The sequence below is a fragment of the Saccostrea cucullata genome, unplaced genomic scaffold (genome assembly GCF_032062105.1).
Source record: "Saccostrea cucullata isolate Sc308-1 unplaced genomic scaffold, CSIRO_AGI_Scuc_v1 ctg956, whole genome shotgun sequence".
NCBI classification, from domain to species: Eukaryota; Metazoa; Mollusca; class Bivalvia; order Ostreida; family Ostreidae; genus Saccostrea; species Saccostrea cuccullata.
The window spans coordinates 283,540-310,207 of NW_026927687.1; the positions used below are offsets into that span (position 1 = coordinate 283,540).

The 26,668-nt window shown below is 33.7% G+C and overlaps 2 protein-coding genes across 3 annotated transcripts in view; one reads left to right on the forward strand and one right to left on the reverse strand.

Annotated features, from left to right (window-relative positions):
* LOC134275228 (transmembrane protein 272-like) overlaps window positions 1–12,363 on the forward strand; it is a 33,090-nt gene extending 20,727 nt beyond the window's left edge. Inside the window, exons 2-5 of the mRNA XM_062757500.1 lie at window positions 5,177–5,603; window positions 11,020–11,191; window positions 11,481–11,540; window positions 11,684–12,363. Of these exons, the coding sequence (XP_062613484.1) occupies window positions 5,412–5,603; window positions 11,020–11,191; window positions 11,481–11,540; window positions 11,684–12,120 (861 nt within the window). The 5' untranslated portion in view covers window positions 5,177–5,411 and the 3' untranslated portion in view covers window positions 12,121–12,363. The remainder of the gene's footprint in view (window positions 1–5,176; window positions 5,604–11,019; window positions 11,192–11,480; window positions 11,541–11,683) is intronic.
* A 2,442-nt stretch (window positions 12,364–14,805) lies between these two features.
* On the reverse strand, window positions 14,806–26,398 carry LOC134275231 (uncharacterized). Of its 2 annotated transcripts, none has more exons than XM_062757503.1 (7): window positions 26,251–26,398; window positions 19,286–19,480; window positions 18,791–18,894; window positions 17,986–18,199; window positions 17,092–17,184; window positions 16,778–16,894; window positions 14,806–15,493 (listed from the first exon to the last, which is right to left on the reverse strand). In XM_062757503.1, exons 1-7 carry the CDS (start codon window positions 26,293–26,295, stop codon window positions 15,200–15,202), a joined length of 1,062 nt encoding a protein of 353 aa, XP_062613487.1. In that variant the 5' UTR covers window positions 26,296–26,398; the 3' UTR covers window positions 14,806–15,199. The 2 variants fall into 2 exon arrangements, with proteins under 2 accessions (XP_062613487.1, XP_062613486.1); XM_062757502.1 differs by having other exon boundaries at window positions 17,092–17,180; window positions 17,982–18,199.
* Between the last annotated feature and the right edge of the window lie 270 nt (window positions 26,399–26,668).

Sequence of the window (26,668 nt, forward strand, 5' to 3'; positions counted from 1 at the left end):
GATGCATGGTGAATTCACCCTAACTCAAAATGGATTGAAAAGAGCAGACTGTGATTGAAGGCACCGAACGATGTTTTAATAGCCTTATTTATCCCCAAACAGGATACTACTCTGCGTATCTGTAATTTACAATTTACTTTGTATAAAAAGTAAGTGTTCATGTGTAAAGATCATTTTAGTATAGCAAAAACTATAAGATACATTAAAATAGAGTGCTTTTATTTCGTTGAAAACAGGAATTAAACATTAAATATGTAAATTAAATTGGCAAGATTCATAGAGCATAACAATAATAAACGGGTGTCACATTTTACCTTATTTTCTGATTGGGTAAAAATAGGAATGTAGAGGACATATTTCTACCTTTTATACCGAATAAACACTTGTTTAGTACAATCGGTACCTAAATAAAATATTGAAATAACGAACTGTATTTATGCTCAAAGTCCATTTATAAAATTCAAATCAAGAGCAAAGCAAACACGGACCTCTAAAACATCAGAGGTGGGGTCAGGTGCAAAGGAGAAGTGATAATCTCTTGCAGACTGGTCACACCCACCGTGTTTTGCATTCTGGTTAAAATCTGGCATTTACAATATTTTTCTATCTAGAATAAATAATTTATAATATTCAGACCTTGATATAAAGGAGAACTTCCAATTTTTTTTACACAACATTTAATATATTAAGTTTCTGTAAAAATAATTTTTCATTAATTGCGCTTCTCTATTTTCAAATAACTGACGACAATGAAATGAATTTTGATTTGCAGTTTTTGACTTCGAATTAAATTGTGGCAAATGAAACTTAAATGTGCATTCGTGGGAACATGGCTATACTTTGTTTGACTTGGTTGTTTACTTATAAAATGTTGCACAGGTCTGTAAAGCAGCGAAAGTTATCATATGGACGAAATCAATGCCTTTTACCAGTGCGCAATAAATATTTAACTCGCATTAAATGAATGCTAAGAATATTCCAATTTATACTAAAGTGGATAAAATTGAGTTCAAATAATAGTTAACGCAAAGGAAACTAATGCATATTAAAAAGTTTCACAGCTTTGCTTTTAATGATATATTTTGATTTATACAAAGCAGTGATGTACATTGACATTGTTTATCATAGCGCCTATACTTATTTAAGTGACAAACTTAATCTCTACTATTCATCCAGGAAGAGAATAAACACTGATATCACACTATGGACATGTGACATGTGGCTTAATTTGTATCAACTAATACACAATAATTTCTCCATTGACACGGATCAGATTTAATTTTTGATAACACATCAAATTTAAATTTAAGTCTCTGTGTGAACAAAACATAAAAGTAGATCGGCAGCATTACACAAATCTTTTACTGATGCATCAGATAAAAATCAACTGTACATGTACGATATATGAAATAAGAAAAATTTCAACATATTTATTTTTCAAATTCTTTAAATGAATAAAAAAAAGGATCTATAGATAACTGGGAAAAATTACTCTAATCAAATTGCACATTTGTCGCCTTTTCCAGGAACGAAACAGTATTTGTGACTAGTTCATGGTGTAGTAAAAATTTTGGAACCAGTGGTGCGTCATGGCGACAAAACAGATTTATTTCGGGCAACTTGTAGTGAGGAAAAAATCCCTTGGACACGTATCCTATCAACCTTTGTAGGATAGACAGAAATCCTCCTTCTTTGCAAATATATTATAAAATTTATCGAATTAAAAAATGTTTCCAATATTTGACTTGTTAACTCAATAGGGCGTACAATATGGTTTAACAAGTATCACATTAAGACGGTTTTAGGTGAATAGGTTACTAGAGTGTATCATTAGATTTTACAGGTAAATGTAAGTTGATTCAATATTCTTTGAAGCCACGTGTGTATGTATGTGCCAATGTGTTGTATTGTTTAAAAAACAATAACTTTCTTAAATTGCGATTTTTTTAAGGGACATATGATGTAAACTATTTTTTCTTTGGGGAAGACTTGATATTAATAATGTCACAGGTTTAGAAAAGTGGAAAAATCTTTTAATTTTTTTTCTCTTTAGAATTTGAGAATGGAATACCTAGAATTTTTCACCAGAAAGTAAGCAATTGAGGTAATCGCTGTAAAGACTTATTTAATCTGTATTCTTTTACTTTCTTTTTTCTTCAAAAATGTTTCTTAAGTAGCACAGAGTGAACTTATATTACATTTACTCAATAACCTGTTTAATTTTCTTGCACAAAAGAAATGACACCAGTTTTTAAATCGTATCGCATTAATATATAATGATCATTACTTCAATAAAATTCTTAATATGGACAAAGCTCGCCCAGTAAAGTTAACAGATGAAAATAATTTTCAGAATGTGTTAGCTTGGTGCTATTAGTGTATTATAAACCCCCCAAAAATACCAAGCCAAGTGAATTTTATGAGGAAAAGAAAAATGGTAAAAATCAGCCTAATTGATTTTTTCTGATTTTTCTGTTTATCATCTGTCCCTTAATTGTATTCCAGATTTTAATAGATTTTTAGCTCACTATTCTTTTTATTAATTGCTTTAAAATCTTGCCACTTCCGAAATTAAAAAGTTTTTGTAATCTATTTGTATGACTTAAACGCAAGTTCAAATGAAATAAGAGGGTTTTTTTTCCTTTCGGGCAAGAATTTTCATTCTTTTCAAAACTTAAGTAGCACTAAAACCTCATGTTTTAAGTTACACTGCTAATATTGTACCATCCAGTATCTGAGTATGTAGAAAACTACGAGTACACTATACGTTGTACTGTTGACAATCTCATCATTTACAATAATCTGGTAATATTTTATAATCTTGTTATATCATTTTCAATTTATCCCACGTATCCAACTATTGATACTGCCCTGTCATATCCAACAAACTAGACAGTGATTTCTTAATAATTTAATGGTTCATGTGTTAATAAGACATTAGACTAAGATGAGGGAAAACCAGAGTAGAAAGTTAACTTCCTAAATTTGTTATACAATACTTTTTGCAAGAATTGAAGGGGGTTGTGTTGTATCAATGCTGCATATCAACTGAAAAATATTTACAATAAAAGAGAATTATTCTTTTTCTAAAAAGCAGAAAATCTTGGCACATGTGGCTTCAAACAACATGAAAATCAAATCACACTTATCTGTAAGATCTTATGATACACATGCATAACCTTGTGACCTAGATTCAAACTTGATATTTGTCAGAAAAAAATGTATACCCTATTGAGCTACCCATCAAGCTATTGAAAACTTTACCAGTATTTTGTAAATCGCTGTAAAATAATTTCTGAGTTCAATAATTAAAGAAGAAGGTTTTTGAACTTTTTACATTATTTTGTTGAAATATGTGGAGATAACAAAAAGTATTCAAGCTCAAATGTCCATGAAACAATACAGAATAGGAACAAGCGGGGATTACACGGACTTCCAAAGCATCGGAGGTGGGGTCGATCAGGTGCCAGGAAGGAGTAATCATCCCCTGTCGACCAGTCAAACTCGCCGTAAGCGCCTTGTCATGATCAAGAAATAACGAAAAAATCCGCCGTCAATTTAGTCTGTAAATAAAAGACTAACAATTAGTATGAGAAAAGTCATCCAGCATTTGACTCAATGACAAATTGTATTTGCTGACAAGTTCATACATCGACCATAGAACTTACGAAATGATGACTTTAAACTAGAGTTCTGATTTACTTTAACTTTTGGACAATTTGAAATCACAAGACTTTACAAAAATCAACAGCTTAAAACTTACGACTTTTCAACTTTATACACAACAATTCCCCACGACAAATTAAAATCCAGGCTTTTTGATATCATTGACAGCTGCTTCTTCAACAAAAATGGAACTCCTAAATTTACTTACCTCGTCATTGGTCATTTGAAAAATTATTTTGTTAAAACAGATTCTGATTGCACACATAAGTACTCTGAAGTTGACATCAAGAAGATGCTTGAGTTTCTGATTGACAATATCTATGTGGTTTTTGGAGACCAGGTATTCCAACAATCTATTGGAATTCCCATGGGTACAAATTGCGCTCCGTTATAAGCAGACTTATTTTTATATTCATATGAAGCAGAATTTATGCAAAATCTTATGCGTGAAAAGAAGAAAACACTTGCTGTGGCCTTCAACTCGACATTTAGATATATCGACGACTTATTGTCAATTAATAATGATAATTTCCATTCCTACATCGACACGATATATCCTGCTGAGCTTGAGATAAAAGATACCACAGAGTCCGACACTTCTGCTTCATACTTGGATATTTTACTTGAAAAAGACACTAATGGTAATCTAACAACCAAGCTATATAATAAACGTGATGACTTTAAGTTTTCTATCGTCAACTTCCCTTACTTATGCAGCAATATACCAACATCACCTGCATACGGAGTATATATATCTCAGTTGATTCGATACGCAAGAGCATGCTCTACGTATGAACAATTTCTTAAACGAGGTAAATTATTGACAAGCAAGTTGATGAAACAAGAATATCAACAGTCTCGTTTAAAGTCATCATTTCGTAAATTCTATGGTCGATACAATGACCTTGTCAGCAAATACAATTTATCATTGAATGAAATGCTGACTGACGTTTTTCATACCAATTGTTAGTCCATTATTTATACACTGAATTGACGACGGATTTTTTCCGTTATTTCCTGATTATGACAACGAGCACACGGCGGGTGTGACCGGTCGGCAGGGGATGCTCTTTCCTCCATGGCACCTGATCCCACCTCTGATGTTTCGGAGGTCCGTGTTTGCTCTGCTCTTATTTTGTATATTGTTTAATGGACGTTGAGATTGAATACTGTTCGTTATTTCCATATCCTTGTTTCATCAACTTGTCCGTCAATAATTAATCTTGTTTCAGAAATTGTAGATCATGCATGTTGAGCATGCTCATGCGTATCAAATCAACTGAGAGATATAAACCCCGTATTTAGGTGATGGTTTGTTGCTGCATAAATAAGGGAAAATGAATTAAATTATAATATGAACACTTTATATCATATATAATAAAAACTTTATTTCTTTTGCTGGAATTAAACTCCGTGTAACCTTTCCATTCCTACAGCATTTGAAAAAAATCCAATATAAGCTTAGGAAAATCAGCTTTTCATTACCTGACATAGGTGTATTGATCTTTAGGTGACAATGTACATTCTATGCTAGAAAGGATGATGAGGTAAACAACAGTTCTTTATACTGGTAGTGGAGAAAACAAACACCTACCTGTCTTGTCTCAAGGATTTCGAATTACAGGAATGGTATCCAAAAACTCACCAGAGGGAACTGTTTAGAAATAAACGGCATATTATGGTTTAAATGAGAACAAAACCGAACACCGCCTGCACCACGTGACAGTACTCACCACGATATCGGGATGAGGAGGGGGACCATTATAAGGAAGCACCGAGGGCGGGGGAGGAGAACCTCTGCACCTGCATACCTAGCAACACACGGTCAAATTCCCTCCCGTTCGACTCATCGTCTCTCCGCCCCGTCCGTCGTGGAGTCGTTTAACACTCATCGGTACTTTGACCTGCAGCAAACTAAATCAACCGTGTCGAGAAAAGTGAGTACAATACCAATGTTTTATTTGATAGAAAAAAAATTATATCTTTCAGTAAAAAAGTTAAATATCAAAGCGCTTCTTGATAAAATAATAAATAGCGGCGTGGATCAGAAACTCTTGACTTGGGAAGCTGTTCGCTGAATAGAGAAGTCGAACTTAACCATGAAATAATATAAACATGCATGCTAATCTTGGGCAATAAGCAAAATTAAAAAAAAATGAGTGGGTCAAAAATTTCAATTTCAGGTATTAAATATTGTATTGAATAAATAAAATTTGATTGGTCTCATTTTCCATAAAAAAAACAAAACGTTTTTTTTCGATAGTTTTAGAAACATATTTTTAGCCAAACAAAATCTCTGTGTGTGATTAGCACTGTCCATTGAATGGATTCAGCGAGCAGAGTTTTGACGCTGTTAACGGATATAAAAGAAAATACAGACATACACGTCATATATGGTTGCGTAGATAAATTATCAGAAGACAATGGTAACAAACATTTTGCCAATGCATTTTCTCTGAAATTGTAAATGGGTACGTTTCTGAGGAAAGGGGTGGGCGGATTTAGATACAGATACTGTCAGTAGAATACTTAATATACGAGTGGAATCACACGCAAAGCAAAATGATTCCCACTAATTTTCATGGTTCTAATGTCTATAAAAAATGTATTGATCAACCGTCAATTTGCGAATTATAATAATCGCTTATTGACATTGAAGAGTCATTTCGCGATAATCAGTATACTCGCGAAAAAGGAATCAACAGTATATACCTTGTGTTATTATTATACTATGGGTCTCGTATATTGATGATTTTAGTAGAGGTAGCTAAAAGTACATGTATAAGCAATTACTAGACTTTCTTTTTTTAAATTGTGATATTGCTTCGTCTACAACTTATAGGTATAGAATTGATAACACAAATTACAATGTGTACTTCCTTGATGAAGTTTTTAATGAAAATCATAACACTGATACTCGACCAATCCTCGTAACAGTTTTTCTCCTCAATAAAGCGTAATTGGCAATATATTTCTGTTTTTAATAAGAGAGGAGTCTTTTTTCCGTACTTCATTCATAATAAACATTTGAAACCCCATCAACTTTCTCTTGATAAAGGATGGATATTATTGATGCTAACAAAGTGATAATGGGTGCTAAATATCACGCATGGGGGCGAACATGTTGATCAACTAATGTGACTCAGGAAAACAGTAGAGTTTGCGTTTTTGTTATATCCGACGAGAACATGTGTGCCTTTTGGACCCGGTATGGGTCCCTTGCTAACATTGCTAAGAACAGCAGAAGAAAGCCAACAGTTGTTAGCAGTATGAACCTAAAGCAGAGCTGCGAGGTAGGAATATTCTTAGTCTTGCAGTAGACCGAATTACTAGTATCACAAGTCTAGTTTTTAGAACATGCATGGGTTTGACACTAAGGATCATTTCGAGATTCATGGAGAGAAAATAATTGGGCTAGTTAGGAGTTATTTTATTTGAGTCAATGGATAAGTAACCAAATAAATATTCAACAATTCTGCAAAAAATGCTGCTGCCTAGCAAATACAATTTATTATTAAGTCAAATGCTGACTGACTTTTTTCATACTGATTTAGGCCATTATTTACACACTGAATTGATGAAGGATTTTCCGATCATTACAAGGAGCACACGGCAGATCTGACTGGTTGGTAGGGGATACCCACTCCTCCGTGGCACCTGACCCCACCTCTGATGTTTCGGAGGTCCGTGTTTGCTCTACTCCTCTTTTGTATTGTTTAATGGACTTTTGATCTTTAATTGACAAAAAAACCCGTCGTCAATACACTATATAAATAATGGACTAACAATTAGTATGAAAATTGTCAGTCTGCATTTGTGTATTTGCTGAGAAGGTCGTTGTATCAACCATAGAGCTTTTAAAATGATTACATCAAATAAGAATGCTGATATTCTTGTTTCATCAGCTTGTTTGTCAATACTTTACCTCGTTTAAGAAATTGTTCATACTTAGAGTATGCTCTTGCTATCGAATCAAATAATATATATAAACTCCGTATGCAGGTGATGATGTTATATTGTTGCAAAATAAGGAAAGTTGCCGATTGTAAAGTTAAAGTCATAACGTTTATCATAGACCTTGGTTGTTAGATTACCCTTAGTGTCTTTTTCAAGTAAAACATAAAAATACGAAACGAAGGTGTCTGACTCTGTGGTATCTTTTATCTGAATCTCACCAGGATATATCGACATAAGAATGGATATTACCATTGCTAATGGACAATACGTCATCGATATATCTAGATGTCGATTAAAGGCGACAGCAAATGTTTTCTTCTTTTCACGTATAGTATTTTGGACAAATTCTGCTTGATATGAATACAGAATAGGTCTGCTAATAAGGAGGGTAGAAGTAAACCATACACTTACTTTGTTTGATAAGATTGCTCATGTAATTGCCGTTATTAGGATTAATAACTTTAAGGCAAAGCAAAACTTGCCTTCAATCAATTTTCAGTTCAACGTCAAGTGTATTATAGTTAAAACTATATATGTATGATGTTTATTATCCTAAAAAGACTACTTTTCTTTGTTTTAAAATGTTATTTTAAAAAATAACAATGGAGAATATTTATGGTTTATGGAATAATTTATATTAATATTAACAGATGCGTACTAGGAGTATATATGCATTGAATTAATGCTTTGTCGTCATAACAAACCAATAAACGGTTAATGCTTTATTATGCCATGCTTTTTCGTTATAAAAAAAGCTAGGTTTACCGATATTGCTTGAATACATGTATTGTGTTGCCGAAATTAAATCTCTTATTTAAGGACACCATTCACATGATTCATCATTTTCAAAAAATCTTATAATGACGTCGTTTCTAACCACGCAAAGCACAACTAAAATATACGTATACCGTATAAGTGGAAATTAAGCGAGTCACAAATTTAGCGATTTGTCCTCAAAAAGACACATTTAATTATAAGCGAAATATAATGTTAGCGATTTCAAAATGCTCAATAAAGAAGCTTTTACGTATAGAATGTAATTAATATTTACCGTTATTCAATTTTAGCGCTTTCAGCACTTTCGCTTATTATGCCAAAATTAAATCCTCGCTAAAAATTTTGCTCATACGGTATTTTACAATAATATAACATGTAATCCACTCACTAATTTGAATCTAATTTCGTCTGAGAAAGGTCACTTACCTTTATGGTAAAGTACACATATTTTTTTTTGTAATCACGCTAGACACTGACTGGATAGTAACATGATAAGGTTTGTTGTAAGAGACATTGCAAGAAATACTTATTAAAGTCCAGAACAAAGACCCCAAATCTGTAGATTTCATTAGCAAGCTTTCTAATCAAATAATCTACGACCAATCCAGGACCAATGTTATCTTTCGAAACAAAAAACCCAGCAAATCCTAATATCTAAATGAAAATACGATATACGATATTTTTTCATATTTCTCTAAACAAGGTAAAGAAAGTATTGTTGTTAATAATCATAGAACAAACAAACTTCCAACACCGAATGATTAAAAAGATAGAAATGTTTTCAATTTTAATGTCTGGTGGTAAGTATTTTGAACACTTGTTAACGAAGGTATTATATGAAATTTTATAACAAAAAAACTAAGTTCATGCCCAAAAGTCTATTCAAACAAACACATCAGGAGCAGAGCAAACAGGTCTCTAAAAAATCAGTTGTCAGGTCATTGTCAGAGGTGTGCATTCCCTATCGACTAGTCAAACCCGCTTTGAGCTCTTTTCTAATGCTAAAAACACGGAAATATTTAGCCAATTTCTAAATATTGGCTTTGTAACATGCAAACACATTTGTCATAATGCTAGACTGTATTTGCTGACAGTGTCAGACCTATGATATATACATGCTTTATGATTATATTTAAGTGCAGTAACTGGATGACGGAGCAATATGGACTGTCACATTCAGACACAAGATGATGGTTTGAATCACTACAATGACATTGACACACTGTATGACGATAGAACTATGTACACCATGACGTTCAGACACTGATGAAGTATTTTGTAAATAATATTTAGTTTACTAGTATGTGGTATAAAATGTTTAAACACCTGTATTAAATTTTCAGTCACTTTAATTCAACTTCCAGTCAATTGTAAGTGTCACGGCAATAAAGTAGAACTTTGCATGTTCAATCTTTAGTCATTTGTAAGTGTCACGGTAATTATACGAGGGTCATTCAAAAAGTTCGTAGACTTTTGTCCTAACTTTTTTATTTAATGTCATATTATATCCATATTTGGTACAAATATTTTAACAACAGATTCAAATAACTTGAGTAAAAAAATTGTAATGTATCTTCATATTTATTAAAATTACCAAGGATTTAGAACAGCAAAAATGGGGTCACGGAGCACCATCAAAATTTAGTAAATGTTCTAATTTTCACTTTATAGTATTTACAGCTATACCTCTAATAAATGGAGCTGAAACGAAATTAAATTTACATGTTTAAATAAAGTATTGCTGTATTAATAAAAATGAAATCAGGTTACGTAATATCTCGCTTCATTTAAAAGATATCAGCTTCTAAATACATATGGACTTGATAAAAAAGGCAAAAAAACCATGACGTTGGAGGACGACACGGAGCAGCAAGTAGCAATAAAATTAGACTTTACATTCGGGATCTTCTTCTACAACCTTAAAAATCCTTATAAACCAGGATATGTATGAAAAATAATCTGTGTATTTGTATTAAATTGAAAATACGATTTTTGAGTGGTAGCGAGTTTGAATCAGACGATGGATTGTCTGCAAAGAAACCGGTTTAAGTTAAAAAATATTGTCAAAAGAGTTAGGAACGTCATTGAACGTGATGTGTGCTTCAATGTTGCAGAAATAATAGAGTTGCATGGTAAATTAAAGAATTTGAAAACAATAACATACTACTTCAAGCTATATTTGTACAATTGTTAGCAAACTAGGCGTTAAGTGTTGTGGATATGTGTTTTGAATGGAGAAGATGCTACAAACCGTGTTTGAAATAAACAAAGAATGTATACTTTTGATAAACTTTCTCAGCGTTGTTTTTGACGTTACAATACTGGTTAACCGTGCTCCGTGGTAACAAAACATGTTACTTCAAATTTTGGCTAACATGAGTTCTATTTAATCAAATGGAATGAAACTTCACACTTCGATAAAAGAAAGGTTTATGTTTACGAAAATGGGTTGATCTATATTCTTGTAATAGTCATATGACAATGAGGTGCACTGTCTACGTATTTTTTGAATGACCCTCGTATAATCAATTAATTGTACTTAATTTTCAATTAGACGTATCAATTTTGAGTCATTGGTATAATAGAATTTTCTGTCACAATCTGATATTGACTTTTCAGTCTCTGGATGACGAGAGAGCAGTGTACAAGAGTTCCAGTCGCCTTACCACTACTTCTCAGGGCGATTCGTCGTCGTACGGCAGTGTTCTGTCTCAGATCCAAGAGAACACGTCCGACTGCGAGGGTATCGTCGACTTCCTGTCAAGGACTAATCGGGTTCTATGGAGCACAAGTAAGACAAGATGAAAGGGAAAACTCATTATTTTTTGTGCACTTTATACTTTAGGTAAAAAGCCCCGAAATCGGAAGCCAAATAATTCATAATTTGCTGACCATTTGCACGATTTAAATGGTTAAAATTGCAGAAGGGAAACTGTGGATACTGAACTTTCTACAATAACGTTTTAGGCGCTAAATTTCTTAATTTATACTAGTATGCTAAAAATTTGTAATTCCCATTAACCGTGTTATAAGAGATGGCCTCTGTAATATTGATTAGTTGTTTTATTTCTGCATTTTAGTTTTGAGTACAGTATTCTTATTGATGTTCACAGCATTACCATTGTCCATGATAGCCGTAGGTAGGTATATGTTTAAGTAAGCTCAACAGTGACCATTACTATAGTATATAGTGATTTTCACGTGTCTAACAGATCAATTGACGGAACGTTCAATGGCCAGACACTTGTGCTAATAGTTTACATGCTTTTAATGTATATTTTAGGATCAACATATCGTAATGAATGCCCTGTTGAGCCTCGTATTCCAATCTACCTGTTGGTAGGTGGCAGCTTTGGACTCATTAAGGTCCTCCTGATGTTGTGGAACCAGAAGAAGAGGAACAGTGACACGTGCGATGACGAAGATGATGACGCAGATACAGAGGACGCTGTCGTGCGCAGAACCACGAAGTTCACTAGTTTTATATTGACCATATTTCTGTTAGTATGGTTTGTTATGGGAAATATATGGTTTTACAATATTTGGAAGCCAAACTTTGACCAGCCCCTTCATGAGCCAAGAAACTGGTGTCACGAGGTCGTGTTTCGTTACACATTTTATCATCTGGTAACGTGTTATGGTCTCTTAGGACTAGGTATGGTTATTTTAAGCAGTTTTATTAGCTATTACTGTTGTAAGAAATACTTGTATATCAAATAGCCTTTACATCAAATCAAACTTTTGGACTATATTTTGATATTTTTTTGTACATACTTGTATAACTACACTCTTTTAAAAAAAAAATTAGGAGTGTTGCTTTTTATAGACGTCTTGGTCAACGAACACAAGCAGAACAGCTCACAACTTAACGCAGACCTTATCACATCATGTACATTCTCTATATTGTTATATTTTTGCTTTTGTAGACTTCGATATGGCTGTGAAATTTTATTCGTAATATTTTTTTTTATATTTACTTACAAATTCAATTGTCCACAAACTTAAATTTTTTCTGGTAATGACAAGGAGCACACATTGAATGAGACCGGACGACAGGGGATGCTTACTTCTCCATGGCACCTGATGCGACCTAGCTCTATGTTTCTAGAGATCCCATTCTGTTCTGCTTTTATTTTGTTTCAATTAATTTTGGAGTTTGATTGCTGTTTGCTATTTTCATATTTCATTAATCTTGTTAATAAATTTGTTTTCTTTATATCTTTGTTATCCTGGACATGCCGTTACTGCTGATTCAGAAAGCTGAAAATGAAGACCAAAAAATTTCCAGACATAGTTTAAGATAAACATATCTATGTGTGTTTTTTTTTGGATACCAGGTCTTCTTACAAATTATTGGAATTCCCATGGGTACCAATTGCGCCCCGTTATTAAAAGACTTTTTTCTGTTTACATATGAAGAAAAATTTGTGCAAAATCTTTCACTTGAAAAAAATATGGAGAAAAAACAGTATTCAAGCTAAAAAAGTCCATTAAATCAATATAAGAGCTGGTAAATACGACCTCCATGGAGGGGTTAGTAAACATTTGCTGTGGCCTTCAACTCGACATTTAGATATATCGACGACGTATTGTCAATAAAAATAGTTATTTCCATTCTTAGGTCTACATGATATATCCCGGTGAGCTTGAAATAAAGATTTATTTCATACTTGGATCTTTACTAGAGAAAGACGTTAATGGTTATTCAGCAATAAAGTTTTATGATAAATGTGATAACTTTAACTTTTCAATCAACTTCCCTTAATTATGCATCAAAATACCTTTGTCACCTGTATAAGGAATTTATATCTCTCACTTGATTCGATAAGGAAGAATATGTTATACGTATGAACAATTTCTGAACAAAAATATCAGCAGTTTTGTTTAAAGTCATTATTTCGTGTTGATTGTTAAGCCTTCACTTATAAACTGAGTTGTCCACGGTGTTTTCCTGTAATTTCTCGGTAATGATCAGGAATACACGGTGGATGTAACCGTTCGGGAGGGATTGCTCGCTTCCCCATGGCACTTGATCCCACATCTGATTTTTGGGAGGTCCGTGTTTTCTATTGTAATGTTAAATGGACTTTTGAGATCGAATACAGTTCATTTTCTCACCATATTTCGTCTTATGTACAGGGAGACCGATCTTCCAACTGAGGACAAAACTTCCTTTTTATTAAAATTTCTAATGATTCTGTCAGATGCCAATTCTAAGTAATAGATTCACAATTAATATGAAAACGTGCATCAACATTTACCATATTGTTGACAGGCTCATTGTTTTGACCATAGAACTTGCTTAATGGTGACTTTATGGTATGATATAAAATCTTTGTAGTTTATTTGCAGTAACTGGATGATGAAAAACTAAGGACGATTAGATTTAGACTCAATATTAGTATTTGAATCTCAACAATGACATAGTCACACCATACATTCTGTATGACGATTTAAGGCAACATACAATATTTTGAAAAATGTCATAATTTTTTTTACAGTATTATAACAATAGTTATATCCATCTATATGTCCACTCGATTCACCACAGTCTGTCACATCTTTTTTGCTTTATTGACTAAAAATGACAAAAGCCAACTCAATTGTATGACAAATGAGACTACATTACCTGCTCAATTGTCGACATTCCTTATCTTAGTAGACTGTCCCGCTATTACCTGCATGCTGTGTCTATGTCTCGAAACTTATTGGATTCTGAAGAGCATTATGCGAGTACAATCAATATTGAACCATTGACAGGCTTTATTCTATGGTGGTTATAATGAACTTAATAAAATATATCACCTATTATAAGAACTCTGTCATATTTTGGCTGACTTGTTTCATATCAAATGCAATATCTTTGATTTTTACTAGTTGACCAGTAGCATTCACCATGTAGCCGGTCAACAGGGGATGCTTACTCCACCAAGGCACCTGACCCCATTTTTGGAATTTTCAGTGGTCTGTTCAAAGATTTGTACTGATTGAAGATTTTTTTTAGGTTGATCACTATTCTTTACCTATTTTTCTTTGTCAGTAATGCCATGTGCAGCAGGACTATACTTGAAAAAAAAAATAAAAAGGATGGATGGGTCATTTAGTCGAATACTAGTAGTAGGCACTGTGAGGCTTGTTTTGTAATTAAAATGAAAAAAACAGTACAGGAAATGGACTACAACTTAGATATGCTTGAATGCAAGAATGGATCTTATGGACAAGAATAACCCTGCAGACAAAGATTGTAACAAAATCGTTTCATAGAAGACATTTATAAATAAAATCAGGCTTATCAATTGCTATCTTTCTTTTTTGAGTTACTGGTTATGATTTTTAATTCCTCAAAGCTTTAAGAGTCATTGTCAGTTTCATGCATTTTATTTGATTATTTTTTCAATTCAGACAAATAGTAGATGTCGCATTCACCATCAAACATTATAAGTTACATTTTTTTCTAAAATAAAAACAATGATTTATTTATAAATATTTAGAAATTGAATCATATAAATAAAATGATCATAACTAATAAAAGGTCCAAGCAAAGAGAGGAAAATCATTAATTCTTCTGGCTAACATAATTATGGAGTATGTAAACATATAACTCTCATGTGTAAATATAGTCAGAAAATGTATTCAGCTGCAATTCACAGAAACTATGTGCATCTACATGTATATATAATACCAGTAATACTTGATCTTTGTCTTCACTAGCCATGGGTTTTGGATCTACTCTGCCCCTGTTGATTGGGAATGAAGTGCATCCAAATGCCTTTTCTAGCAATACTATGATACTATCCCTTTACTTTTTCTCCTCTGGGAGGACATATCCTTTACACACGACTGGTCCCTCCCTGTGGAGGAGGAGAGCAGCCCAGACACAGATGTCCACCACCTTCCCCTTCCTGCCGTGGTGAGAAAACAAGTTCTTGTCCATGGTGTCACCTTTCTGTGGGAAGACCAGCTCCATTGGGGGATCCTGCATACACATGTACCAGCACAGTTCTACACACTTACTGACGTAGGTAACTACTCGCTCATCCTGACGGGTCTTCTCATCAGGTAACAATTCACTCAGCTTTTGTTGAATGAATACCTTTTTTTAAAAAAAATAATACACTTTATTTTTAATACTAGTATATGAATCCGACACTTTGTTGTAAACTAACATTTTTTGCAAACATTAATTTGTTGTAAAACATATCACAGCTGAGGAATGATCATTTGAAAAAATAATTTGCTTACTCAAATGAATAAAAATCAAATACTGGTATGCAAATAGTCAGTGACTAAAATGTTAAGCTGTCATTTTAGAATGCCTAAAGAAGTAAATGTCCTACCTGAGCAATTAGTTTAGCTGTCTCCTTAGATGCTGCCTACAGGAGTTTTCCTACCTGAGCCATTAGTTTAGCTGTCTCTTTAGGTGCTGCCTACAGGAGCATTCCTACCTGAGTCATTAGTTTAACTGTCTCTTTAGATGCTGCCTACAGGAGCATTCCTACCTGAGTCATTAGTTTAACTGTCTCTTTAGATGCTGCCTACAGGAGCATTCCTACCTGAGTCATTAGTTTAACTGTCTCTTTAGATGTTGCCTACAGGAGCATTCCTACCTGAGTCATTAGTTTAGCTGTCTCCTTAGATGTTGCCTACAGGAGCATTCCTACCTGAGTCATTAGTTTAGCTGTCTCTTTAGATGTTGCCTACAGGAGCATTCCTACCTGAGTCATTAGTTTAGCTGTCTCTTTAGATGTTGCCTACAGGAGTATTCCTACCTGAGTCATTAGTTTAGCTGTCTCTTTAGATGTTGCCTACAGGAGTATTCCTACCTGAGTCATTAGTTTAGCTGTCTCTTTAGATGTTGCCTACAGGAGCATTCCTACCTGAGTCATTAGTTTAACTGTCTCTTTAGATGTTGCCTACAGGAGTATTCCTACCTGAGTCATTAGTTTAGCTGTCTCTTTAGATGTTGCCTACAGGAGTATTCCTACCTGAGTCATTAGTTTAGCTGTCTCTTTAGATGTTGCCTACAGGAGCATTCCTACCTGAGTCATTAGTTTAACTGTCTCTTTAGATGTTGCCTACAGGAGTATTCCTACCTGAGTCATTAGTTTAGCTGTCTCTTTAGATGTTGCCTACAGGAGTATTCCTACCTGAGTCATTAGTTTAGCTGTCTCTTTAGATGTTGCCTACAGGAGTATTCCTACCTGAGTCATTAGTTTAGCTGTCTCCTTAGATGTTGCCTACAGGAGTATTCCTACCTGAGCCATTAGTTAAGCTGTCTCTTAGATGTGGCCTACAGGAGTAAATGTTTCCTACCTATGCGTGTCCACAGACAGTTTAGCTGTCTCTTTGGATGCTGTCTGCAGGAGTAAATTCCTACCTGAGCCATTAGTTTTGCTGTCTCTTTAGATGCTGCCTTTCTGATTTGCTTAGCGTACCTCTCCACCACCTGATGTAGTGGAGACTTGGACTTCTCCTTTTTTGTAGAATGTTGCATCTTCAGAAAAATAGAAGTTGGGGATACATTCAAAACTGAAGTATCACAAAAATAATAACACAAAAAATGGTTGATAGCAACTCACTGAGTCATAACATTAATATGTACTTGCTGAATTATCTAAATTTACTTACTTTAACTTATTACTGTACCAACACGTAAACTACTTTGTAATTTAGTATTAAAAATAAACTTACTTTTGCTGTGTCTTGTTGAAGGGCTCCTTTTATATGATTTTCCAGCTTTTGCAATTGTTCCTGAGATTTCTCTTTACAAAAGCTAAAAACTTTCTAGATTAAAAAAATCCAAAAATTTCATTTAATCAATATTCATGTTAACAGTGGTAAAGTTACCTCAAAATATCTATTTTTCAAACTTTCTGTCATAGCACAGACTAAGCTAGATTAACTTACTCTACAAAAAGGTTTGTGTCTACTGAGTATACCTATAAACTGAAAGACTCTCGATATTCCATTATAAACATCAGTATAAAGTAGAGACATACCAATAAAAAAAAGTTTCCTTTGAGAGTTTAGGTTTTGCTAAATATGGTTTGTAAAATTGCAATATTCTTGAATTTTGAAGAAAATGGATGACTTTGAGCATCTTCAACTACTAAGTAAAATATTAGCACAACCTCCGATCCAAAAAAAAATTATGGAAAAGAATCCTCTAAAACAGTTCTTTTTTTAAACAATTAAACAACTTTGATATGAGGTTTGGGGCTATGCGTTGGAAAAGCTTAACGTTTGGCCATTTTGAATGACTTTTTCAGGATTTAAGGAAAATGAAGAAATTAATGTCATCATATTGCATGGACTAGTGAGAAAATTTGGTCATTTCTAATTGATATTAGGTCACCGCGGGTTTTTGTAAAATGGAATAATTCCCACTAAAACTAAAAGTTCCAATAAAAAAAAATCATAGCAGGAAGGCCTCAGGTGAACTTTGTTCTTTCCCATCTTAAAATTTTTATCCTGCAATTCTTTTCATGATTCAAATTACAATATAATCAATGTACAAACACTTAATCAAACACTATTTTAGAAATTTCCCACAGAACCAAACATTTCCATTCTCTCTTTACCAACCTTTACAATCTTCTGTAGCATTGTCAGTGTATTTGGATAGATTTCATCCTCATCCTCTTTTGTGGTTGGTTTTAAGGCCTCAAAAGCCTCAGACCACTCATCATCAAAAAGCTGACTGTACATCTCTCCCAGTCTGGTGGGGCGGTGGACGTCACTCAGGTCTGCAATGTTAGGGTCACCCTCGGTCAACTGCTGGCTGGCAAATCTTGTCAACCTGACAAATAAACAAACAATGCTAGAAACATAGATACAAGGCAAATTGTTATACTTTTATACAAGTGCCTATAAGCTTCACTTTTAAAACATGGCTCCACTATGCAAATTTGTCCTTCACTCACTTAAATGAAGTTGCATAAGAGTTCTGCAGGTTTAAATAAATTTCATCACAAGAATAATACTGGGAAATGCAAAAATCCATTATGTTTTGATCTTAACCTTCATTTACTGATTTTAAAATTTTAAATATCTAATAAATTGAGCTTCTGATTCTAAATAAGGACTGCTAAGAAAGCAGGTTGATGGACACTTTTATTCCATCAATGAAATATAACAAGGATTCTCCCCACAGATTCAGAGGAATTTCTGTTTTATGCTTGATTGCTCATAATGATAATATTCTTCAATTTCGAAAAAAAGATAAAAAATTGAATGAATAGCAAATTCAAGGTTTGATCTTAAGATCAACTAAGCATGCAAAATGCAGCATTGATTAATAACTCTTGTGAACCTGTTAACATGTAAAAGTTTAATAATTATTTAATGGTCACTAATTAAGAGACAGGTTCATTAAGAAGTGTATCTGTACCTTGTAGAGAGCTCCTCGACTTCCTCTGTCTTCTTCAGAAGGTCTGCCTGCATGGAATAAAACTGTCTTTTATCTACAATAAGATAAATGTTTCTGTCTGGACCCTGCAGAGAAACAGTAAAGTGTGGTTTATATATCAAATGACCATCAGGGATTTTTGCAAAAAAAATTGCTTACTTCCTGTATAATCCTACTGACTGACAGACAGATAGACAAAATAATTACATTTATCTCTAATTACTACTTTAAATATGCTAAATGATAGTTGACTTTAAATTAAAATTGTACATCAGAAGTAAAATAGAAAAGTATCATTTGTTCCTATTTTTACCATAAAATTTGCATTCAAACAATTCCATTTGTATCATTAAGTCTAGCTCATTTTACGTGTACTGCAAAATCTTTTAGCAAAGTATTTTTGAAATAATTAGAATGGTATCATAAAATCTAGGTCATTTTAAGTATACTCCAAATTCTTTTAGCAACACTGTTTACATTAGCTTTCCTGGCGAGATCCAGTTGATTTTCAGCTATCAGTAAGGTTCCATACTCCCTCCAGATGTCACTGTAGCTGCCATTGTACGTCTTCGGCCTCAGTTTCACCAGGTACCTGTACAGCGCCCTCTCTCTCACTGACTCAGGAACCTCGTCTGGTTTACTCATATTGACCGTCACTTGTGGTAACACATTCTGATGATAGAATAAAATTATTCTCAAAAATACCATGGCTATACTGTCGACCTTCATGAAAATATACAGATAACGCACGGTGATCTATCTTTAAAAAATCTACAAACAATACAAATCTCTGAACAGAGCAAAAAAAAAAGAAAAAAAACCCCTTTCTTTTCATTTATTTTCCTATTAATTTCTTACTTATGTTGTTTACTATATTCTCTTGGAGGAAACACATCTCTGTTAATAAGATTATATATTCCTTATTAATTCAAAAACAATAATTAAACAATTTTGTATAATAGACCGGGTGCGGAACTTTTGTTATAGAGCCAGACCGGACCTAACATGTTGTCGTATTAGGTGCGGTCGGATCTTTAAAGGAGGCGGACCAAATATTATGCGTCACCGGTCACATCTTCCAGTCGCATCTGCCTTGTCCTATTTGTAAATCCTCATGCCAAATTGTCAGTTCCAAATTCTACTTGTCAAATTTTCAAACGTCTAATACCATTGCTCATATAAAATATCAGGTGTTTATCAGAATCTATCATACCTATAGATAGGTTCCAATATCCAAAACTCCATACAAAGGATGATATTTACGGCATAAAGCATATGCTCTTCCAAACCTGTTCTTAATCCTCTCAAAAATATTAATAACTGTGGAGTAACTTCAAAATTACACAACACTGGCAAGGTTACGTAGGGAAGAGCCATATGCATACGTTGGATATACGGAAGATGCTTACTCCTATACGGACTTATATCCCACCTTTAATATTCGGAGGGACCGTGTTTGCTCTGCTCCCAATTTGCATTGTTTCAATAGACAATTAATTTATTACTGTTCGTAGCTTTTCATTCTTTTCAAAATGAAATATAAGACCCTCGGAGTTTGACACCTCTCCGTAATATTTATACATTTTAATGACATCTCGTTGTTAAACGTGTTATGGGACTGACCCATCATAAAAGATCAGACAAGCCTTCCAGGTCTCCTTCCTATTACAGCAGAGATTGACATTAAGAAGTTTCAATTCTTTGGTCGTCTCTGTGAACTCAACACAACCTTCCTCACCAAGCGTGTATTCATCATCCGTCTGTTCTCTTACCTGTACAACTCCAGTACTAAACATTATGAGTTTATTCGAGACATAATTCCCATACTATTGAAATACAACTTATACCACGTGTTAACTGATTATCTCGAAAGTGGATTCTTCCCCAACAAATCTCAGTGGAAAACATCAGTGAAATCTTCTGTCATCTCGTTTCACTCTGCCTCTAGGCGCAACCGAATGCTTGTCGACCCTGACTTTGCTAGATTCAACATTCTCTGCGCAAGCAAAACACCGGAGCATCTGTGGATCATCCCCAACAATATTCATGAAATTGTTCTGTGTAAATTCATTGTTAAGCTATGGAACCTTTTATATGTACTGCCGGTGTAAAGACGAATAATGACCCCCATCGAATAATGACCGGGGGTCATTTTTCGACAGCGAAAAATGACCCCCGGTCATTATTCGACGTAGAAAAATGACCCTTTTGCCCGTAGAAAAAGTGTCACTTCCCTAAAAATTTGCAGAACCCACGTGAAGAAAAATGACCCCCTGTAGATTAAAGCTAAAATTTTTAGGGGGCAAAAAATTTGATAAAGAAGCACATTGGCCAAAATGCTCACCTGAGCTTATTGGGAATAAACTGATGATATGTTGATCTCATAACATTATACAATTATAGACATATTTTAAGGTAAATGCAATGATTCAGAATCTAAAGGAGTAAAAGATTTATCAAGCCTTAAGGGTTAGGTAAACATTGTTTTTTGATGGTGGAAATCATCGAACTGACAGAAAAAGTCAGCAGTATTATATATTATCATATCCTCCGCTTGAAAAGCGGGAGGGTATATAGTGATCGGGATGTCCGTCCGTCCGTCTGTTACGCTTTGAGGTATCCATCTCTTATCCGCAAATCCTCATATTTAAAAAAATGTGTTTGTGAAACAGCTATGCCCCTGTATGGCAACATAGCGAAGATTAAACTTTTCTTAAATGCAATTAAAATATATTGTTACCCAAAGTAGGGTCTTCTCACAAGAAATACAACTGCAAAATAGGAAAGCTCTAGCACCACTTGTTCAAAAGTAATGGCTAAGGATAAGTTTTTGAAATGTAGGTCAAACTCAAAGGTCAAAGTTGATGATTTCTGAAGAAAATGTTTAATGTAACAAGGATTACATATGTGAAGTATGAATACCCTAGCCCTTACCGTTCAAAAGTTATGGCCAAGGTAAAAAAAAATCATAAGTACGGAAAACTCCAAGGTCCAGGTCAAAAGGTCATGGTTTTTAATATCAAATGAAAGGTAATGCCAAAAAACTACATATTTGAAGTATGAGAGTACTAGTATCTACCGTTTAAAAGTTATGGCCAAAGTAAAAATTTGGCATTTTTGTGTAAAATGGGACTCCAAGGTAAAGGTCAAAAGGTCAAATTTAGTGGTACCCAAAGTAAGGTCTTGTCACAAGAAATATACATATTAAATATGAAAGTCATAGCTCCAATAAATGAAAAGTTATGGTAAAGGTTAATGTTTTTGCGGACAAACAAACCGCCAGATAGACAGACGGACATACAGACGAACACGATAGAACTATATCCCCCACGAATCTTCGATTACGGGGACATAAAAAGAAATGGTCTTCAATTAACTTTTCATATTAATATACATTATAAAGAAGACGTTACAACAATGAAAATGTTTGTTCTGATTTTCATATTAAATTCTCTGAAAAATATACTCAGAACTGAGTAAAAGGGTGGAGTAAAACAAGAATTAAGGTAGAACCCTTGTCGGAAAAGTCTTTGTCACAAGATTTTCAAACTTTTCAAAATGATAAATTAGTACTTGCTTATCAATCAGTTAAGATATCATGATATGTTTCCTTGTTTTTTAATCTAGAACAGGCTGTGAAACTTGGTATGGTATTTACATTCTGCGACTTCACATTTTCAATTTTTTTTAGGGGTACTTGTCATAAAGGGAATATGAAAAATCACAAAAATACTTCTTCAAACATCATCGTTTATAAACTTTTTAAACTGAATAATATTAAACAATATTTCATCAAGAATAATTTCTTTTTTATTTAATTAACATAAAAGATAAGTCCACCATTAAATAAAATAGTCAAATGAACTCTATTATTTTTAGTCAATTATGCACCCTATATTTGTAAATATTTTTTAGAAGTCTTTGTCACAATGTTTTCAAACTTCAATATGATGAAGAACATAGCCAAATGATTACAAAAAAATGATTAAAATATATACTTTTCCCCTCTAACTAATGAAAGATAGGCTATTTACCGATACTCATATTCTTGACCTTTTTGCACTTACACGGGATTTAATAATTAAATGACTGTTTGGGGTTACTTTCAGATTAAATTTTTATCAGAAATTGTACTTTTACTTTAAAAAGATCATATTTAATAGAAAAATTGTAATCAAACACCAAGAATATGAATAGGTAACAAATAATTGTTAAAAGGAATGCACATCATTTCATTATAGATATCACAAAAATGTACACACGATCAAACGATCTACAACACGTACATCTTTGACTTAGACACATTTAATCAAGATATTACATTATATAGCTGGCAACTAAAGATTTCTTACGATTTATGCACTCCTTCAAAATGGTTACATACCATTCAAATTATTACGAAAGTTGTATGTACATTGTAATTTCATTACACTAGATAGTCTTGGGTTTGTCAACTTCAGGTCTAGATCTAGTAAATAAAAGGTGCCTACATATTTTCTCTTATTCCAGAAATATATTGCCATTAAGCATTATAAACCAAAGAATATATGAATTGATTAAGATTATGTTGGCATGATTGAATTCTGTAAATTTCAAAATGCAGTATTTTCTACCATTTTTAGGTCACCTGAGTAAACTCAGGTGACCTATTGCTATCTGTTTTCGTCCGTCGTCGTACGTCGTTCGTAAACTTTTGAACATTCTTACCTTCTTCTCTGGAACCACTCAGCCAATTTCAACCAAATTTGGTATACAGCATCTATGGGTAAAGGGGAACAAAAATTGTGAATTTCATGGTCCCCGCCCCCCTGGGGCCCGAGATGTGGGGCCAAAACCACTAAAATTATTGCAATCTTTAAAAATCTTCTTCTTTACTCCTGGACATCAAGCAGGCAAACTGTTGGCATGAATGTAATGAGCATTGAGTCCTCTACTAAAATTGTGAAATTCCTGGCCCCAGGGTCAGGGGTTCTAGTGCTAGGGCGGGGCTAAATAGGTTATATAGTGAAAATGCATTATTTCTTTGAAAATCTTCTTCTCTGCTCCTGTTTATTAAATCAACTAACAAAGTACATAGTTATGATGAGCAAGAGTCTCTCTTCTAAAATTGTGAATTTTATGGCCCCAGGGTCAGGGGTTCTGGTGTTAGGGCGGGGCTCTATTGATTATATAGTGAAAGTTCATTTATTCTTTGAAAATCTTTTTCTCTGCTTCTGGGTATTAAAAAAACTTACTAAGTACATCGTTATGATAAACAAGAGTGCCTCTTCCGAAATTCTTAATTTTATAGCCCCATGGTCAGGGGTACTGGTGTTTGGGGGGGGCTCTATTGATCATATAGTGAAAATGCATTAATTCTTTGAAAATCATCTTCTCAGCTTCTGGGTATTAAATAAACTAAATAAGTACATAGTTATGATGAGAGAGTGTCTCCTATAAAATTGTTAATTTTATGGCCCCAGGGTCAGGGGTTCTGGTGTTAGGGTGGGGCTCTATTGATCGTATAGTGAAAATGCATTAATTCTTTGAAAATACTTTCCTTTGCTTCTTGGTTTTATGCCAATGATCCAAGTATATATATTTATGATGAAGAAAGGTGCATGTAGCAAAGTGGTTTTTTATGCCCCCTGGGTCAGTGGTGGTGGTGGTGGGGGGGGGGGGGTACATAGCCTGAAAATAAATTAATGCTTTGAAATCTGCTCTTTGGTTTTAATCAACCATTTTATGATAAAATTTGCAAAATTTTGAAATATGTGGCCCCTGGGTTAGTGGTTCCTTTGGAGTGAGGTGCACAACTGGGTATAAAGTGGAAGTGCATTTTCTCTTTTTTACTCTGATCTACCTCTGGGTATTAAGTAAATAGAGTAAGCATGCTAAATTTATAATTATGATAAGCAGTGGTGCCTCTTTCAAAATTGTGAATTGTGAATTTCACGGCCTCTGGTTTAAAACACGAACCAAATTTAATCGTTTGAAAGTTGTTGCACAATACTCAGGTGACCTATAAGGCCCGTGGGCCTCTTGTTATTGAAGCTGTCAAGTACGGGAAAAAGTGGCGTTGAATTAATTATGACGTCTTAATGGGTTAGCAAAGGTTTAACACATTTACCAGTTATGATGTCATACGAAGTAGGTTCTACGTTAAAAGAAATGTAATGAATATTGTGTGCTAAATCAAAAGCTTATGTCTACATGTATAGTTTTTGCATTAGAATGGCTGTGTATTTTACACTAGCCCATAGCTTTACAGAGCATATTTTTAGGTCTTATACTTACCCCACCCCCTTTCTTATTTAGGAGGAAGTCGATATTGAACAAAAGCAAAAAAAAAACCACCCTACCTTTATTTTTCTATAAGAAGGAATTAAAAATAAGCTAAAAATAATCTACTTATTTTTAACTGTTACTTTGCCACAATACTTTCAAGTATACCTCCACCAACATTTAAAGTATGCTTTAATCATGGCGAAGTAAATTATAATATGATAATACTTGTGTGAAGGCTTAACTTCATTTCAATATTTTATCTAGAGCCTCTTTCAGAATTATTAAAAGGTACAGAGTTTTATTTATATTTTTGCTTTTCATTTATTATTATTATTTTTTTGTTTTGATTTAGCGTAATGTTCTTTTTTGGGGAGGGATAAAAATTTTCTCATCTTTCATTGTCAAATAGGATTTGCCAAACTTAAACAAACTAAAAGTTTAAATTACGAAAAATTTAATTTTTCCTATCAAAGAGTATTTAAACCTGATTTTTGCATGGTTTGATTTCTAAAAACAAGTGGAATATCATTCTTTAAGCAAACTCTATAAGGAGGAATATTAAAAAGAAATTTTATTTACTTGACAATTAAAGAATCTCTTTTCAAACACAATTTTAGCATTGAAAGACCACGTAAACTCCTAATTATTTCATACGACTTTTTGTATTTTTCTGGTTACAGAAAATGTAAAAATCAGTTTCGCTGTAAAAAAGATATCAAAGAGTGTATATTTTGTATCACTTTAAAGGGGGTCATTTTTCAATGGGGGTCATAATTTTATAGGACTAACATATAAAATAATGACCCCCTAGGACCCTTTTTCTACAGAAAATGAATTTTTTCTACTGGTGGGGGTCATTTTTTGTCGTTGAAAAATGACCCCCCGGTCATTATTCGATGGGGGTCATTATTCGTCTTTACACCGGACCTTAAGTAATTTTTTTGTCTAAGAAATCATCAGTCATTACATTAACAGACTTCTAGAGGAAAGATACTTTTTATTCAGAATTTCCTGGAATACTGTACCTCAGTCTGTTACTAGAATATTAAATTAAAAGGGAAATGATTTATAGAAAGATAAGCATTCTTTTTAAAGAATTTTTTTACCGCTTTGATAAATATACATTAATGGAAAGAGTTACTGACGAACTGTATTCTTGCAGGAGATTTACTTACAGCCTGGGGAAATGTACTCCTAAGCACAGCCTGACATGTAAACATGTGGACCAGGTCCTGATAGGCCTCTTCATATTCCTCTGAGTCTTTATCCTTTTCTTTGTCCAAAAGTTCAAACAAGGTCAAAGTTTTGCCCTAGAAAATTTAATCATCTAAAAGTTCATGACACTAATGTGCACTAAAAATAACCAACGACACGAACAATAAAAATTGTCAAATTTTCGGGACGCCCTGTCCCTTCCTCAGGACAAAGAAAATACATAGTTATACATACAATACATAGTTATGTGGGTTGTTCGAGAGTTGGTGACGCAAATTGACTGTAGAGTTTACACTAAATTGAGAAAATAATCTTGTTTAGTATCATCGGGAATTGGGTCTAGTTTACGTTCATTCTGGTGAAGTCATTCAGTTTGTT

Bases quoted from the DNA above. Each gene is read 5' to 3' on its own strand.
- LOC134275231 (XM_062757503.1), bottom strand. From the start codon at position 26,295: ATGTTTACATGTCAGGCTGTGCTTAGGAGTACATTTCCCCAGGCT. The intron at 18,895-19,285 runs GTAAACAGTGTT...GTTTCTCTGCAG, and splicing joins ATCTCGCCAGGAAAGCTAAT to GGTCCAGACAGAAACATTTA. The intron at 18,200-18,790 runs GTACAGATACAC...TTTATTTGTCAG, and splicing joins GTCGAGGAGCTCTCTACAAG to GTTGACAAGATTTGCCAGCC.